General features: G+C 39.1%; 1 protein-coding gene across 2 annotated transcripts in view; it reads left to right on the top strand.

The window, feature by feature from the left end:
* The window catches only part of XIRP2 (xin actin binding repeat containing 2), a 124,393-nt gene that overhangs the window by 102,646 nt on the left and 2,600 nt on the right, over positions 1-19,147 (top strand). For both annotated transcript variants that reach the window (XM_063318231.1, XM_063318232.1), the window contains exons 5-8: positions 3,387-3,459; positions 5,463-5,596; positions 6,650-15,929; positions 18,802-18,935. In XM_063318231.1, coding sequence (XP_063174301.1) covers positions 3,387-3,459; positions 5,463-5,596; positions 6,650-15,929; positions 18,802-18,896 — 9,582 coding nt within the window. In that variant the 3' untranslated portion in view covers positions 18,897-18,935. The remainder of the gene's footprint in view (positions 1-3,386; positions 3,460-5,462; positions 5,597-6,649; positions 15,930-18,801; positions 18,936-19,147) is intronic.

The following is a 19,147-nucleotide window of genomic DNA, read 5'->3' as shown; positions in this document are numbered from 1 at the left end:
TATCACCTGGCAAAAGCACAATGTAGAGTCCATTTTTGCCATGATCTTCTTGCTTGTACTTAGGGCAGCCCTTCTGTTTTGATAACAAACCATGATAATGCTGCTGAAGTAATTGAGGTATTACATGAAACAGTCATCACTTGAGGGGGCTCTGGATCTGGGTTGACCTTGAAACCTGAACTTCCTTGGATACTGTCTCTTCCTCCTGTTAACAATTGAGTGTTGCACCCAAACCCCTTTCTGCATTTTTTTTACCATTCTTTTTCTGTGTGATGGAAAATAATTTGTGTTCCATTTTTTTCACCAAAAGAAAACATTTGGGTAAAAATGCATGAAGAGGGGAAGGGCTTTCCAGTTCCTTTCAGGAGGAGTAGACGTGAATGTCCTGCAGTTCACTCTACAATCATCTCTCAAGGAGTTTAAAGAAACTGTCTCACAGTTCCAATAAAACTTAAGGAAGTCATGAGGAGAAAACTCTTCCCATAAGGACTTTTCAGTCCAGGCAGAGTGGGTAGGCAGGGAGTTCGCAGAGGAACATGTTGCAGAAAGGAGAGGAGAGGAGAGGAGAGGAGAGGAAGGAAGGAAATCATCCTCTGCCACTGCACAATGACGAAGTAGGTTCAAAAACACCCTTAATTTTTTTTTAATATGCCATGACAATATTGTAGAAAAACATAGACCCTTTTTTGCGGGAAAAGAGCACTTTTCAAAAATGCAGGACAGATTACAGAATAATATTCAATGAAACTCTTCTTTTTTCCCCTCCCTTTTCTAACAACACTTGTTTTTCTTCATCTACCTGTATGTCTTTTTGCTTTGGCCCATACCTTTTGGCCCTCACCCGTATAAATTGAAGCCAAACTTTTAAATATAAAATGGCAATCGTAGTGACAGTCCGCTTACTACAATAGCACTGAATAAAAGAATCACTGGTCCAGATTCTGGACCCGGGTGTAAATGAAAGTATGCTCTGACTAGAAGGTTGCCATATACAATAAACTGCAGCAGCAGCAGCAGCAGCAGCAGCATCTTTGCAGCACTGCATTTGTGGGGCTGTGCTCTCACAAGCAATCCAAGACAGCTCAGTCACTGATCCTGCAATCACAGCCACACTAGTTAAGGAGTCACAATTCCATGTGGAGCACACTGAGACTTGCTCTGCAGAAACAGTCGCTGTACAGAACCTATTAACGATCCCATATGACCCTTCTTCTCCAAGCATTTTTTTTTTTAGTTTTCCATGGACTGATTTGTGCAATTTCCTGCATGGCTTCTATATGCTTTCATAAACAATTATTTGAAAGCTTGGTTCTATTCACAACAGAAAGCTCTAAGCCTATTTTTGTTATACCGTACTATATAACTAGATGTATTTCTCTCCCCCCATTTTGCAGGCTTTTTCTTTCTTTCTCATTTCCACATACTCAGGCCCTCCTTCTGATCATTCCCTTGTTTTCCATGGAGACACAAAATGATCAAAGACACAAACACATTTTGAATTTCAGGTTTTAACAGATCTTCTTTCTTTTTCTTCCCTAGAGGATAGTGAGTGCTGCCTATTGAAATCAAGGTGGAATTCAAGGTTTTATTGCATCTGACTGGCCCTAGATGTCCACTTAAAAAGCAGTAGATTGCTAGAAAGACAGTAGATTGCTCTTCCTAATTCAAATGTACATAATTACATTTGGGGCAGGGGGAGAGCAATTAAAAGTGCAAATTGTCTTAATGCAGATCATGGGAACATATATGAGATAGGATGGCTAGCCTTAGGGGCAGGAGTGGAAAACTAAGGACCCTGGCTTCCAGGATACCTGAGAAGCATTTTAGATAGATATTTTGTAGGTATAATTTTGTTATATTGTTTTAATTCTGTTTTTAAGTATTGTTAGCCCCCCAGAATCATGTAATTGAAATGGGTGGCCATATAAATTTAATACATAAATAATATTCCTTTTTTTGCTTTTTTTGTTTGCTTGCTTTTGTTTGTGGAAATTGAGTCCCAATTCTGATCTGCAACATTAGCACTGGGCTACACGTCTGGGCTGCTATAGTCTCTCAGCGCAGTTCACAAACAGCAGCAGGAATATCATATCACCAGGCAACATTTTTTCAACATTGCTCAGAGGAAGCGAGTTAGCAGTTTCTCAGCAATTCCAGCCAGGCTAATATAGGGCAGATCTAGACTTTATGCTTGGTCCATCACAGGCACCAGCCACCAAACACCTCTTGAGGACAAGAATGGATAACTCTGCCTTCTTCTCACACCTCATCCATCTCAAATTCCCACCCATGTTTTCCAGTTTCAATTCAAAAGCACCATTTTCCAACCAGACCTCTTTTAAGCCCTGCAGAGCAGACAGTCTTGGCACTTGGCGCCATTCTAGTTGCAGCCCCAGCTCCGATCAGCCACTGTACCTGGCTCACTTCCACTTCTCCACAGCTAGTCATGGCCTCTGTAGCCATTTCATCTTGGGCTGCCAGACTATTGTTATGTTCTCCATATTTGATTGATAATCTTGCAATTGACCCAACAATGAAGCATCCTCACCCCGACATGCTCATGCTTCATTCTCCCGGGGGGCACTCTTTCGGTTTCTGCCCAGGCTGGGTGAAGCATGGTTCTCTTTCCATCTGTAAAGCTTCCCTTCCCTTCCCTTCATAGTTTTCATATCCTTCAGTTACAATGTAGTACAGTTAATACAAAACTTGCATATATTTAAATTTCAATGAAAACGAAGCCAATGGAGTCTTTATCCTGGCTTTTTATATTTCTTTGCCCTGCATTCACCAGCCTTTTAGAACAAGGTCCTTAGCATACCAGGTGAGGCCACCTGATTGAAAATGCTGGGGATCTCTGTTACCGGAATGTCAGTCAGATTAATATGAATGTTAATTCTCTCAGTGTGGCTATGAAATGATCTGGTATAAATGGATCACAAAGGCAGCCAGTAGCCATGCTCAAAGTATGGAGAAAGGGGGGTTGCTTAATGCCTCCACAGACCCCAGCTCTAGTTTTTGCCTGTTTCACTGGAGTCGTGTGCCATGTAGCCTCCCAGCTCCAGGAGGCAGGAGAAGAAATGGTACCCAGGGCCAATCCCTTGAGCATTACTGAGTACATCAGTATTAAGGAGGCTTGGGGGGCAATTAAAAAAAATCATGGAATGTAATTTTCAAAATAGGTATATGCATTTTAATTGAGAGAACTAGGGGTTGGTGAATTTCTGGCAGAAGCGACATTTGATCTACTGATGTCTGACTGTAGAAAGCTCTTGATGGGATATGAATCTTATTATTCACATCATAAAGCATGAGGTGCCCCCTGAGTCACACAAAACATAGAAAATAAGGTGTTCATTCTTCTTGACGCTGACATTTTTTTGGCACAGGTTTCTCATCAGAAGCAAGCTTCCATGGAGGCCAAGAAAGCTTCTACCGTCACTCAGAGTATTGATAGAACAGGTAAGATAAAATAATAGATCAGAATATAGCTGAGGACTACAAGAAGCCGCAAGTAGTTCACACAGCAGACATTCTATTCGTCTATGCTGGTTGCAAGGCAAAATAGACCCAAAGTTAAACACTGGAAATTTCATTAAATCACATCTTCTGAAGTCAGGATGGATCATGCATGAAGACTGAATAAATGACATTTATATTTACTTCTGCCCATCTGTAAGCCTTGTTCTATTGGACATACAGTATGCATACACTGTATTTTACTGATGTGAAGAGCAATGTGTGTAAAGTTACTAATTATAAGTTAAGTGTGCTATGCATAACTGCTGTTCTTAGTTGCAATTCTATAGTTTTCAGCAATCTCCATAAGGAAACAGGAAATAAAATGGAAGTAGAAGTAAAATGCTAAACAGGGAGTTAAGACAGAGCTTGAGATTAAGATAACTGTTAGATGAATAAAGACATCAATATAATTCACCACCTTGGCTCTGAACACACAACTCTAAGCCAGGATTTTAAAATCATTTCATTGTTGGTTAGACAAGCACTGTGAACCGATTTGCGCAGAATGCTAAGCCATAATGGGTCAGTTCACACTTCATTGCTAAGCCCAAAAACAAACAAAGACATGGCTTAGCATCCTGTGAGAACCAGTTTTAAAGATATTGTTTGCTAGACAATCTTCAAAGGAAACATAATAACTCTCATAAGTTTAAGCAAATCCTTTTTTTCCCCTTTTACTGGAACCATTTTTGAAGCAGATATGTGTACTGAACAACTGAGCAGCATTTAATGATAACAGATACTGTTATTGCAATGTTAAACAGAAGTTCTATAATATGCAGGTGCCATTGTGTCACTCAGAAATCCCAAATTCCCCTCACACGTGGATAAATGTTACAACAGCAGAGAATGCTGGAACCTAGTCCAGAACACCTGAAGGGTACTTGAGGAAGAATCTCCTGTGCTATTATAGTTATCTATATACTACTAAAACTCTCCTGTTTGTTTGTTTGTTTGTAACCTTCAATTAGCTGAAACAGTGCATCATAGTGCAATAATTTTTGAATAAAGGTACCTCAGATCGGCTAACTTAAAGAATATGTACAAAATTCAGGACCCATTACTCCTGTGTAATTGAAATTTCAAGGATCTTCACACCAGTTGTATTGGCAAAGTTGTGGCCACTATGTGCTGCTGCACCACCGCAGTCATGAGATCATAATTTCCAACTCTCCCTGCCAGCTTCCCTCAAGCAAACTGCCCAGAGTCCCTCTGATGGGAGGAGATGGGCGGTGACTAATTTGACAAATAAAATAAAATAAAATAACAGTCAATAGGGAAGCCAGCAGGAAGTCAGAAATTGTTCCCACTCCCTCTGCTCTTTTGCCTGCCCGTGGTCATTCTGTTGATCTGTTTGGGTAAGTAAATATCTCTGAAACGGTGACCCAACAGGTCATGGGTTGTCTAGTTACATACAAATCTTAAGAGTGACAAGGCTAGACTTAGCCTAAAGGTCCATCAAACTTAGCCCACATCCTTATAGGAACCCAATTCATTCAACTGATGCTGTTATAGATTAATGTGCACAATTATTATAGCCAGGAGTTAAACTTCCTCTGCAGGAAGTTTAGTATCAGAATAAGACCTTTAAATATGTTTTGGTATGACAGTGGATTGAACAAATATATTTCAATCAAAGATGTTGCAGAGTTCTACACAGTCTTTAAAGCAGCACTTCTCTCTCTCTCTCCTGAGGCAAGGACAGGTAGAGACTTTTGAGCTGTGGTTTTTGACCAGCATCTTTTTCATACTGCATGATAAATTATTTTTCAAAGAGCAGCATCTTGACCAGCATCTATTGTGGAGCACAAATAGAGGCCTGAGATCACATGGGGATAGGAAGGGAAGCCTAACTTCAGAAGAACACAAGGCATCTCCAAGGTGACTAAACCTAATTCATTTAACTATTTTATAACCCTCTCAGTTTTCTTTTCATGTCATAGGAGTCAATGCATCTGTGAATGAGGAGATTCCAAAGATTTCTACACAATCTTTGAAACAGCACTTTGAGAAAACAACCCATGGAAAGACATTTCATTCTGGCCGAGAGAATGGAGCATCTGCAAAGCAGATCAAGGTCAGAGATGGGGCAGAATGAATTTAAGAAATACTGAATTGTTACCACTCCAATCATAAAGCAAAACTTTGTTTTTGAGTAGCAATAGCAGTAAAGTTAGGATAAACATTTTTGATAAATATAATTACATAATAGTTAGAATGCAGTTTTTTGTAAACAAGGAATGTATCTAACAAACAGCACCTGGAGTCAAGTAAGGTTGCTATTTAATTTCTTGCATGCCAGACAGAGCCTGGCAGCAGTTCTTCCTGCCAAGACTTTACTACAGAAGTGGGCAACCTGTGGCCTTCTAGAATGTTGCCTGAATTCTCAGCATCCCTCACCAGTAGCTATCTTCCTTGGGGATGTGGGAAGCTGAAGCTTGGCAATACCTGAAATATTACATGTTGACTGTTCTTATCTCAGTGCAACATAGTAGTGAGACTTTAGACAAGCTTCCTTTTGGTTTCGGAGGTTCCAAGAATGCTGGGAGGTTAGATCAACCATGGCAGGGTTTGGACTGTTCCCTGACATCCTCTGTACCTCCTGTCCACTCTTATGTTATGTCATTATGCCTATACTGGGGTCTTTGAGCATGATCTTTGGATCCAGTGTGCTAGTACACTCTCTCATAGTCTTAAGCATAGACTTTGATAAATTACCATCCATAAGTAGACTGTTGCTCTTTAAAGTATTTTTCTCTTTTGCTAAAATCTTTTCCCCGCTAGTTTACTTTGTGTTCTGTTACCTTCCAGTTCTTATAAAGAAGTGTAAGCCTATGACTGCTACATTTCTTACTATGAGATAAAAGGAGAGAACAGTATTATCTAAGAATTGGTATCTGCATAGTGTGGTGTAGATTTCTCAAACTGATATAGTTTCAGATGAATCAGACCATGTCTAGTTCATAGAATATGTTAAATCAACCTGTTGTATTCTATTGGATATTTTGAAAAAGCTACCTTTGAACTCTTGTTGCTTAGCTCTTTATAGCATTGGGTCAACTATATGGGAGAAATATGAAAGTATTGCCCTGAAAATAAATTTAAAGGTATATTATTTTCTTTTCTAAAGATTGAAAATGGGTGTCAAGAAATGGTGTGGCCTTCTGCAAATTTTAATTCTTCTGCTGAAACTACAAGTAGAGAACAGGGAATATATATGGCAAGGAAAACAGAACACACATCTGCTGCCTCAACTCCAGCCTATAACAAGTATGGAAGTACAGAGGAATTTCCTCCTCCACCGTCTCCAGATTTACTACAGGTTCCCACTGAAATGACAGAGATTTCCCAGTCCCCTGAACCCTCTCTGTCTCCATCAAAGCAAGCCCTTCTCAAAGATTTATATTCCAGGCAAAGAAATCTTTACGAATTAAAACGTTTATACAAACATATTCACCCTGAATTGAGAAAGAATTTAGAAAAAGATTACTTCAAGGATGTTTCTGATATAGTCTCTAGTAGCAACACTGAAATGGATAGCTCAGCAGTAGGAGATGTACTTCAGGCTAGATATATCTTTGAAAACACAGAAAGCAGCCCTCAAAGGAACATGAGCCCAGAAAGAGAATATTTAGAATGGGATGAAATCCTAAAAGGAGAGGTCCAATCTATGAGGTGGATCTTTGAAAATCAGCCCCTGGATTCAATAAAAGATGAGTCTCCTGACCAAAACAATGTTAAAAGCATTGCAGGTCAAGAAATAATTGCTGGGGGAGATGTTAAGTATACTACCTGGATGTTTGAAACACAACCCATAGATGCACTGAGTGCAATTTTTTCAGACAACGCAGGAACTGCAGACCGAATACCAGACCTGGCCCGAGGAGATGTCCGCACAGCCACGTGGATGTTTGAAACTCAGCCGTTGGATTCAATGAATAAAATTCACAACGAGCAGGAAGAAGAGTCAAATGAAGGTTCCTTTAAGGAAATCACTGGTGGAGATGTCAAAACAGTGAAATATATGTTTGAAACACAGCACTTGGACAGTCTTGGGCAGCTTTATTCAGTGGATGAAGCAAAGCTATTGCAACTTAGATCAGAACTAAAGGAAATTAAAGGTGATGTAAAGAGAAGGATAAGGCATTTTGAAACACTACCAATGTATGTTATTAGAAACAATTTAGGCCAAATGTTAGAAATTAAAACTGTCCATAGAGAAGATCTGGAGAAAGGAGATGTCAAAACAGTCCGTTGGATGTTTGAAACTCAACCTCTAGATATTATCAACAAAGATTCCTCGGAAATCAAAGTTGTCTGTGGAATTTCCATGGAGGAAAACATCAAAGGTGAAGTGAGCAGAGCAAAATGGTTATTTGAAACCCAGCCTTTAGATACGATTAAAGAGTCTGAGGAACCTGCTGTAGAAAAAGAAATCATTCTGGGCACTGATGTTTGCAGAAAATGTTGGCTATTTGAGACTCAGCCTCTTGATACCTTAAAAGAAAATGAAGACACAAATGTTTTGCCTACTATAGAAATAATCGGAGGGGATGTAAACACTACTAAACACTTATTTGAAACATTGCCAATGGATATGTTAAAAGACAGCCCAGATGTTGAAAAGCTTCAAAAAACAGCTGCAGCCGAGGAAGAGAAAGGTGATGTGAGGCATCAGAAATGGATTTTTGAGACTAAACCTCTTGAACAGATTAGAGAAGAAAGAAAAGAATTCATAAGAACTGTGAAACTGGAGGAAATTGACAAGGGAGATGTGAGCAGCTGTAAGCATGCATTTGAAACATGCTGGTTAAACAAACATAATAATGCAAATAAAATCCAAGTTGAAGGTGTAACAAGAGGTGCGGTAAAATTGAATAAAGACATTTTTGAAACTACCCCATTATACGCTATCCAGGATAGTCTTGGGAACTATCATAAAGTTAAAACAATTCGTCAAGAAGAGGTGATACAAGGAGATGTCAGAAACTGCAGGTGGCTTTTTGAAACAAGGCCTATTGACCAATTTGATGAGAGTATTGAAAAAATTGAGATTATCAAAGGAATATCTTCCAAAGAAGTACAGTCAGGTGATGTGAAAACAGCAAAATGGCTGTTTGAAACTCAGCCTCTTGACTCCATTAAATATTTTAGTAACGTGGAAGATGAAGGAAGCAAGCAACAGACAGAGGCAATGGAAGTGGTCAAAGGGGATGTAAGAATGTGCAAGTGGTTATTTGAAACTCAGCCAATGGAATCTCTGTATGAGAAAGAGACAACAGTAACAAACACTGAAGATATACAGAGAGGAGATGTGAAAACTTGTACCTTGCTATTTGAAACACAGTCTCTTGATGCAATAGGGGTAGAATCAGAAACAGCTAAGCTACACACAGTTGAGCAAGTGGATATTCAAGGCAGTGATGTCCGCACAGCATGTTTCCTTTTTGAGACTGAAAAGCTAGAAAACATACAAGGAGAAGAGGACAAAGAACTCAAGCAAATTGTGGAAATTGATATCCAGCCTGGAGATGTCTCTACGATGAAATATAAATTTGAGACCCAACCATTAGACTCACTCAGTATCAGCTCAGAAGAAGTTCTGAACAAAATTAAAACCATACAAAGTGAAGATATACAAAAAGGAAATGTTTTGCATTGCTGTTGGCTTTTTGAAAATCGGTCCCTAGATGAAATTTCAGAGTACAAGGGAGAAAGGACCTCTGACCAAACTATTACAGATGTACAAGATGGACATGTGAAAAATGGTTGTTTTATCTTTGAGACATTTTCTCTGGACCAGATTAAAGATGAATCTTCAGTGGATTCAAATATCAAGAAAACCATCAACAATGAAGATATAATAAAGGGGGATGTGAAAAGCTACAAAATGCTTTTTGAGACCCAGCCACTTTATGCAATTCAGGACAAAGAAGGATATTATCACGAGGTGACTACAGTTAAGAAGGAAGAAGTAATTCATGGAGATGTACGTGGGACCCGGTGGCTGTTTGAAACTAAGCCTCTAGGATCAATAAACAAGTCTGATAATGTATATGTTATAAAATCAGTCACCCAGGAAGATATCCAGAAAGGCAATGTTAGCTTGGTTAGATACCGATTTGAAACACAATCACTGGACACTATTTCAGATGAGGAGAAGTTCATTGTTCCCACAGTTGACAGTGTCCAGGGTGGCCATGTGAAAGCCAACAAGGAATTATTTGAATCTGAAGAAACCCATGGAGACAAGTATGTAAGGACAGTGAATGTCAGTGAAATACAACAAGGTGATGTTAAAACATGTACTTGGCTGTTTGAAACACACACTATTGATGAAATTAGAGGGGAAGGTTCAGAATACAAAGATATCCAGACAGTAACAAGGGAAGAAGTGCAAGAGGGTGATGTTCAGCATGCAGTATGGCTCTTTGAAAACCAGCCTCTAGATTCTATTAAAGAAAATGATCAGAATGATACAAAAATAGATAAGGAGGAAATTCCAAAGGCTGATGTAAAAACTACAACATGGCTTTTTGAAACAACACCTTTCCATGAATTTAATGAAAGTAAAATTGAAAAGGAAGAAATTATAGGAAAAAGTGTGAAAGAAACTTTAAAGGAACTTTATTCACAGAAAGTTGTAGAATCTCATGGAATTATCTTGGAGGCAGATGAAATCGGAGATGTCCGAATGGCAAAATATAAGTTGATGAATCAGGAAGCTCCCGAAATACAAAGAGAAGAGATTATTAAAGGAGATCTAGCCAACATCATGATAAACCTGCTGTCCAAACCAAATACTCTGAAAAGAGAAACTAAAGTAAATGAAGAGGAAAGGGGCAATGTAAATTTGGCCAAAAAGCAACTGCTCGATAGTTCAACAGCTGTGCATGTTGAAAAAGAAGAGGTTGTGAGAGGTGATATACAGCAAGCCATTAAAAACCTGTTTAATAAGAATCGTTCTGTAAAACATGGGATTTTAATTCAGGAAAGTGAAAGGGGCGATATTAATATGACAATCTATTCTCTTTTCCACAAAAAAGAAAGCAATAAAGTTGAACAAGATGAAGTTATAGGTGGTGATGTGAAGCGTACAATTCACAGTCTTCTCTCTTCTGTAATGAATCATAAAATATCAGAAAGACCTAAAATAGATGATTCAGAAAGAGGCAATGTTCAGTTTTTTACAACTTGCATAGAAGCTGGAGCTTTGGATTATTTGAAATTACTCCAGTCAGAGACAAATGAAATACTTGCAAGAAAAAATCAAGATGAGGAAGAGGAAATAATTGGTGGAGATGTTGAAGGTACCAAACTATTACTTAAGAAAAAGAAATCTCAAATACAGCGGACAGTTAACGAAGTTGACATAATTCCTGGAGATGTCTGTAATGCAGTTAAAATCTTTACAACTGAGCCACAAAATACATCTTGTCATGTAGACAAAGAAGAAATTATAAAAGGTGATTTGAAGACAACTTTAAATTCCCTAAGTCAGGCTATAAATCAGACCACTGTTACAGAGAAGGAAGAAATTACAAAAGCTGACATCCATGCAATTTTGAAGTCTCTTCAAGAATCAGTTTATCAACCAAGAGAAACAGAAAAACCAGAGGTCATTCCTGGTGATATTAAACAGGCCATTGAATCTCTGGAAAAAGCAATACAAACAAAAAATGAAGTCTTAAGAGAAGAGGTTGTCCAAAATGGCCTTGAATCCACACTAAGACCTTTAAAAGCAGTTCAACAATCTTTCAAGGAAACAGACAAAGAAGAAATTGTCAAAGGCAATACTCAAACTGCTATAGAGAGCTTGCTGGATGCCTCTGCAGAAACAAAAACAATTCAAAACCAAAGATTCACAGAGGCAGAAGTGAAACAAAGTAACAAAATGCCACTGAAGCCATCTCAACAATTAGTCCCGAACAAAGCCAATCCGACTGAACACTTACAAAACAATATTACATTTCCTCAGAAGGAAATCATATCCCAAAAGAAGAGTCTTCTCACAGAAGATGCCAAAGCAATCCATTTGGATCAGACATGGAACACCAAGAGTCATGAGATGGGTAAGAAAAATATGAAGGCCTTATCCAAGTCTCAGTACAAAGTCACTGAAAACGCAGGTAAGTCTGTGGATAAAGTCACAGCAAAGAGACATACTGATCAGTATGTGATTGATCGATCTGCTTTTTGTAATAACGTTGAGAAGAATGAAAGAACAGAGGAATCAGAGGCAAGCAGAACATTGAAGAAAGACCATTCAACCAATGTCATACAGACTGCAAAACAAATGACAGGAAAGAAACAAAACATCTTTCATGAATATAAAGATGAAAAATATTCTGACATGAGTAGTCAGGGTAAGATGAAAGCAAAATCAGTCCAGCCAACATGTGATCACCGTAGCTCCAATTACAGAGGGACAGAACAACTGATCAACAGGTCAACTGGCATGATTTCCAAAGCAGCTGGTCATTTTGAAACAAAAGAGGTGCAACAAGATAGAAAACAATCTCAGCATTCAAAGGAGGTTTGCAGTGGGAAGAAAAATAATGTTATGGCAAGCCAAGCTGAGGTTTCCATGGCATCAGAGCAGAATGTAAAAACCAATCAAAAAGTCAGAGTCACACAGGAAATGTACAGGCAATATAAAGAAGCTGAAAGGAAGCAAAATTGTAATGAGAAATCCACGTTGAAGTTCACAGGAAAGTCTAAAGTTGAAGGTGCTGATGAAGACTTCAGGGTTCAAGTGAAAAATCCTGTGAATCCATACAAGAATCCTAAAGGCTCAGACAGGTCAGAAATTGATTCTCCTCCTCCTCCACCACCACCTCCTCCTCCACTTCCACTTTCATTTACTTCATCTGAAGCTGACTTTCCTCTGCCACCACCACCCCTTCATTTACTGATGGCTTGTGACCGACAGAGATTTCCTTCACCACCACCACCACCACCAAATGAAGAAGTTAAAACAGAGTATGAGAATTTTCCTCCTCCACCACCCTCTGTAGAAGAGAAATATGAAAATGAATTGGCAACTCATATGCCTCCCCCACCTCTCCCTCAGCCAAAAGAACATTTCTTCAAAAGCCTAGATAAAACACTGAAACAGCCAATTCAGTCTCAGAGCAGGATCCCATACAACACAAAACATCTCCAGACAGAACTTATAAAAGAATTAGAAGCAAGTCAGTGCAAAACATCTAGAAAAATGCAACCAAGGATTATTCACAAAGAGATTGATAGCACAAATACAGTGGAAGAAAGGGCAGAAAGTGCAATGCTGAGGAACATTGTCAGTCATGAAAGAAAAGAGAAAAAAGTCTGCACAAAAACTGAAGACGTTAGAACGCCTTCATCAGTTGTGGAAGCAATCAAGCTGGAAGTATCACCAATGAATAAGACATTTTCACTTGCCAAGTCTCCTTCTCTTCCGGCAGAGGCAACACAAACATCACCTAAACCTTATGTGCAGAAATTTAAAACTCCTTTAATGATTGCAGAAGAAAAATACAGACTGCAAAAGGAACAGATGGAACAAAAGCAAGCCAAGGATGTTTGTCAACTACATGTGAGAAGGAACAGTGAAACCTGGGGAAGATTAGCTCAGGCAGAGTCAGAGGGTGGCCTGCCAGTGCCAAAATCATATAAACAGGGTCAAACCACTCTGCAAGGTCCGTTGCTCTCTGCAGCTCCCACTGTACCTGCTGAGCCTGAATGTCAGAGGAAGCCTCAAGTCATCAGCTCCGAAGGTGATGACCTACAGCCCTTGCCAAAACAATCCACAGCTCAACAGTCTCAAAATGTTTTAAAGCGCTCAGCAGAAGAACAGATCAGGAAAAAAGCAGTCCGCGAATCACAACATCTTACAAAGCATAGTGTATCTTCTCAAAAAGTACAGACCCACAAAGAACATGCAATGAGCAACAAAGAGCAGCACCAAAATGAGCGTATGCATGTGTCAGATAATAAAACAGTATCCCCTTCTTTCAAAGTTAGAACCATCCAGGTTCCCACCTTTGATCAAACCTTACATAAAGGCCACAAGGATTCCATGATTCACAAAAAGCAAGAAGGAACAAGTATCCATGATGTTCTGAAGCAACAAGTTCAAGAAAAACAGAAAGAAAATGTAAGCAAGAAAAATGCAGGTAATCATGTGAAAGTTGATGGGAAAATCCACATGGAAAAAACACATTTTAAGTATGCAGAAGGCAGACAAGAAGTAAGGGACAAAGAATCCAGTGAAGTGAAACAGAGATTAGTTCAAAGAAAAGAAACAGAGGAAGACAAAATGAAACAAGAAAAAAATGCTTTGGCTATGGAAGGAAAGCAAAGCCAGGTAATGGCGCACCTTAAAGAGAAAGGAATAATTCAAAGAAAAGAACAAGAGGCTAGCAGTAAATCAGGAAAAATGGTTAAGCAAAAAATAATTGATATGCATAACAAATTTCAGACTTCACATTCTGAACCAGAATCAACTTTTGTTTTGGAGACAAACCTTCAGAATAAAAACCTGTCTCAGGAAAAGAATAATCTACAAGCACAGGGAGAATATGCCTGGGAAATTACCATAGAACAGAGAAGAAGCCCTCTTAAGACACCAGAGCCAAAACGAGAGCCTAGTCAGAAAAAAATGTTACCATCTAGTTCACCAAGAGGATCGCTGCAGAAAAGTGAGAAAAACTCAGTAGACATATTAGAGCTGTTGAGGAAACGGGAGGAGATACAACAGCTGTTGTCCAGAATGAAAGAATTTGAAATGGAGCCGAGTAAAAACAGAATCAAAACATTTCAGATGTTCTTAAACGTTATTCCAGAATGGCTGATAGAACAAGAAAAGAAGCAAGGCTTAAGTTGCATTGCACAGGAAGACAATATTGAAAAGATGAGAGAAGAGTTGTTGGTTATTAAAGATCGAGCTGCCAAAATACTTCAGTCATGTGAGGATGCAATCCAAACAGCCATGATTTCAATGAATCCCCTGAAATGTAAAAAAGATGTTCGTAGCACTGGAGGATCACCACAGAAAACAGCTAAGGTGACTATTGGCTCCAGCAGAAAAGATTCACAGAAGACTAAAGAAATGTCCAAAGACACCATGGCACACCAGGAAATAAAGCAGCAAGTCAGTGCGCACAGATTTTCAGAAATCAGAACTTCCTCGCCATCTCTAAGAATGCGAGCACCTTCACCTACTTACATTACGATTGAATCTAGACGTACTGAATCCCCACTTGGGGATTGCTTGTCTCCAGTCCAAAGAGAAAGTGCTCCAGTTCCACCATCACCCCCACCAAGATCTACTACACCAACTTCTAAGATACAACAGTCATCTGCCCGTTCTGAGCAACTTGCAAAACTTAAAGACACTACAGTAAAACTATCTCAAGGGGCAACCCCAAATAGATCAATAACTCCAATTGCTATTGTGGAGAAAAGGTCAGAGATTGTTAAATCTCCTGCAACCCTCCGTCGACAGATCAAGATTGAAACACGTCAACCTGACATTTGCAAAGTACCATTTGCAAGTGACACACATGTAACTGCCGAGGCAGTGACAAAAGTCAAAGAAACTCGTGAAGAATCCCAAATGAATCAAATGTACATCTCTCACAAAGGTAGGGACATTCCAGAAGAGCCCCATGGACAAAATGTAGGCTCTATTTCCATTGCACAATGCTTTGATGTTCCTAAGGCTGGTCCTAAAGGGCTTAGGCATAGGTATGAAGCATCTGACCAGGTGATTCACGTAAGGAAGGAGCCAGACATACCAGAAACATTGGGCAGTGACCATGGGGATAAAACAGATACAATGTTACAAACTTTCAGTGATCAGGCATTAAGGGAGGGGAAAACCAAGAAGTATGTTGAAAATGGTATAATTAGTGACAAATCAAAGGAAGTAAGGTGTAGGTCAAGAAAGGACAGACTTAGCCAAACGTCCCAAGAGCAAGAAGATAATTTCCAAAAATCTCCAAGAAAGCATCAGAGAGAACCAAAGGAAACTAAATCTAACAAGCAAAAGCAATGTGTCATTAAAGAGCATTCCTGCGAACCCAGGGTGTGCTTTGATGCAAAATCCCCCATGGAATGCTCATATGGCCTTGGTTCTTTTGAGAACACGGTAATTGAATCTAGAACTGCGGCCTCCGCAGCACAGAGCACAGATGGAATGCAGTCAGGATTTGGCTTCAAACGGGCACCTCCAACATACGAAGATGTAATCTCAGGGCACATCTTAGATATTTCTGCTCCCGATTCACCAGAAGATCTTTTAAGGAATTTTCAGAAGACTTGGCAGGGAAGCGAGAGAGTGTTTAAAAGCCTTGGCTACACCATGTCAGAAGCTACTGAAGCAGGAGTGAGAAGTAGTTTCCATGAGGAAGCAGAGTTTATCAGTGGTAAATACGCATGCAATGTGTGAAGGAAGCTTTCAGTGTATGCACCACAGCAATAAAACATGTTCTACAATTAAAACGTAATTGGAAGGAGAAAGTAACGTAACTCCCGTTAACATTTCTTTACTTCCCCTTCTCTCTTTCCTCTCTCCCAGAAATCATTATTCCCTTTCTAAAAGCATGTGCTTATTATATGTGCTGAGCATGTGGCTAACCAATACTGAGGTTTTGAGGTTTTGTCTCCCAAGGTAAAAACTATATTTCAATTCTGCTAATAAAATCATTTTCCTGAATTTTAATTAAAACAATTAACATCTCACAAAATATGTTTTATGGCAATTTTGTTGTTTCCTTCAGGTTAAAAACATATACTGCTGGTTGCTGTTGTTGTTGTTGTTATAGAATTGCATGAGACTTAGCCAAATATAAGTGCAGCGTATTTTTAAAAAGTGCCATTCTATATAATATTCATTTCATAGGGGAGGATCAATTCTTGTAGAACAGGGCCTTTTAAACTGGGGTGTGGTGTGTGTGGCAACTGAAGCAATTGTTCCAGGCTCTACATATGGGGTGGGGGGGTGCAATCCAAAGTGTAAGTTACTATTTGAAATAAATAATATTTATTGGGCGGGTACAATATTTTACTCACATGCCAAAGACCGAAGGACAGCCTGAAGTTGTTCTGGGGGCACCGAGGGCAGTGAAAATGATTAAGAAAATAATTAAATTATAGAGGTAACAGAAGAGATACTTGTAGGAATGTTTGAATTTCTGAATACTATGATCAAATCTAATCATGTACAGGTCGACATTGCTTAGTGACCCCATTTGGGACCGGCAACTTGGTTGCTAAGCGATGCGGTCACTAAGTGGAAAATCACATGACCGCGACAGGCTTATGACCTTACTTCCCCTATGGTCATTAAGCGAAGTGACGTAGTTGCTAATCAAAAAATCACATGACTGCAACGTACTATTTCACTTCCGTCTTCTGTATTAAATCTGCTTGTCGCAAGCCAGTTGCGAAGCACACAAATGGCAATCATGTGACCGCAGGACACTACGATGGTCATAAAGGCGAGAATTGGTCACAAAGTTATTTTTTTAGCACCATTGCAACTTTGAACAGTTGCTACACCAGGCAGTCAGTAAGTGAAGACTACATGTAGACAAAGTAAGAGATGGGTCTCAAGAATTGCAAATGGAACAAAATAATTTCCTCCAGGTCTCCTTTATTTTCTTCTAGATCTTAGTGAAAGATGGCTGCTGTTTTTATGTCTCACAATGCCTCTGGCATAATGTTAATCTGAGACATTCTGGGAAGGTAGAATAATGGCCATTCAGCATTATAGAACTATTGCCACCCCTGATAAAGCCAATGCCATGATAAATGAGGCCCACATCAAGGCAAGATGTTGAAGTCTCCTATGAGTCTAGAATTAGACCTACAGACAGTACAGACAAGTAGCAGATCTGAATTTCATAATCTTGAAATTATGAAGTTTTAGTGGGAGAAATGTTTAGGGAAAGAAGAGCAACAATGGCTAGAACTAAATCTTCAGCCCTCAGTAGATTAGAATCATATACACACATCCACACTCACCCCCCGAAGAATATAGATATAGATAACACAAAAACAAAAGATAAGCGAATATGGGAAAATTACTGGGATTCAAAAATATTTTCACAGGAAAAAAAACTTGCTACTTAACAGCAAATCCAGCACAGATGAAAAATACAAGAATAGTATGAATTATGATATTTACAGATTACGCATCAACAAAGCATGCTAAGAACCATTTCCCCCTTGGTCATCAACGTGGCACCAGCAGGTGCCAATGTGCCTGCAAGCACCTTCCTGATGTTTCCAGGCTGCATGCTTCACCTGATTTAATTTCTAAACCCAGATCTTTAATTTAAAAATAATTAAATGAGAAGCTAGCATGCTGCAAAGCAAAGTGATAGCCTCATGCGTAATCTTTACTTCTGTCTCTCATCTTTGCACTTATGGCATTCCCCCGAAAATAAAAATAAAATGGGGTTGTGGATCAGTGGTTTTCTTGGAAGCTCACCAAACAGGTAGCAGAGAGCATCTTGAAAAGCTATAGTAGTGGTGGAAACAAGCAGCCACCTCTCCGATTGCCTTGTTGTATCCTTCAAAATCCACCATATCCAGGTTGCAGCTTCAGCCACTGGGGGTAGAAGAATAAAGCTTTGGTCAGTGCAAGAGGAACCTACTTCCTTAAAGGTATAAAGACCTGAAGGGCTGATTCATTTATAAACAGGGTACAAATCACATTACCCACACAAAAGATCAACCGTGCTGTCGTCATGAGCACAGTCCATGGAAGACTGGTCTTCTTCCCCAAGGTGAACTGCATTTTTTAAAAATCTGTATTATTGTTCAACACTGTTGATTCCATCCTTTAAAAATGCTTTGTGTTCTTCCTGTACGAAATTAAACTTGCAATGAAATAGAAGCATTAAGTATTTCCACTGTGAATATGCAGATGGAGTGTGTCTGCTTCCAATGTTACAAGCTCTGGATGTAGAATTTTGCAGCCAGTGGTGGAAGCACCTGTTTTCCTTCATTGCAATGGAAATGTAAAAAAAGACAGAAAGCATGTGTCATTCATGTGTCCTCTTTATCTTCATCCTATTGAAATATTAAAGTGTCTTCAAATAAATATAAAAGCCTGGCATTCCTAGAAACAGAGGATTTATTTCATGGTAATGTGACTATCAGGGAACTCAAGGGTTAATTATTTAGGAGTGAAGGATCTCAGGTTTCCTAATGATATTGCAATTTCTTGTGCATAGCCTGAAGAAAAAAAATAACAACATATAGCACTGACATTGTCTCATTTATTTCTAGAAACTGCAACTTCAGGGAAAGGAAACATGCCTACTTTGTCAAAAGAGAGTTTATCCAATGGAGTGCCTAGTTGCCGACAAGCAGATTTTTCATAAATCATGTTTTCGGTGTCACCATTGTGGTAGTAAATTAAGGTGAGATGAAGTGAGCAATTAAAACTTTAGCATTCATATATTGTCACAGCTTGCTTTGATTTTCCATTGACTTATACTTGAGATGTTGAATATAAATCAACATATTTGGTGGTCCAATGAACTCTATCACCATAATGACTGTCTGTTGGATCTCTTAAGTTCTGTTTTGTTTGGGCATTTCGATCTAAAGGGGAAAATGGTTCTTCATATTT

This window comes from Candoia aspera, chromosome 1, assembly GCF_035149785.1.
Source record: "Candoia aspera isolate rCanAsp1 chromosome 1, rCanAsp1.hap2, whole genome shotgun sequence".
Classification (NCBI taxonomy): domain Eukaryota; kingdom Metazoa; phylum Chordata; class Lepidosauria; order Squamata; family Boidae; genus Candoia; species Candoia aspera.
The sequence above is the reverse complement of the archived record's forward strand: the minus strand, read 5'-3'. Positions and strand labels throughout refer to the sequence as shown.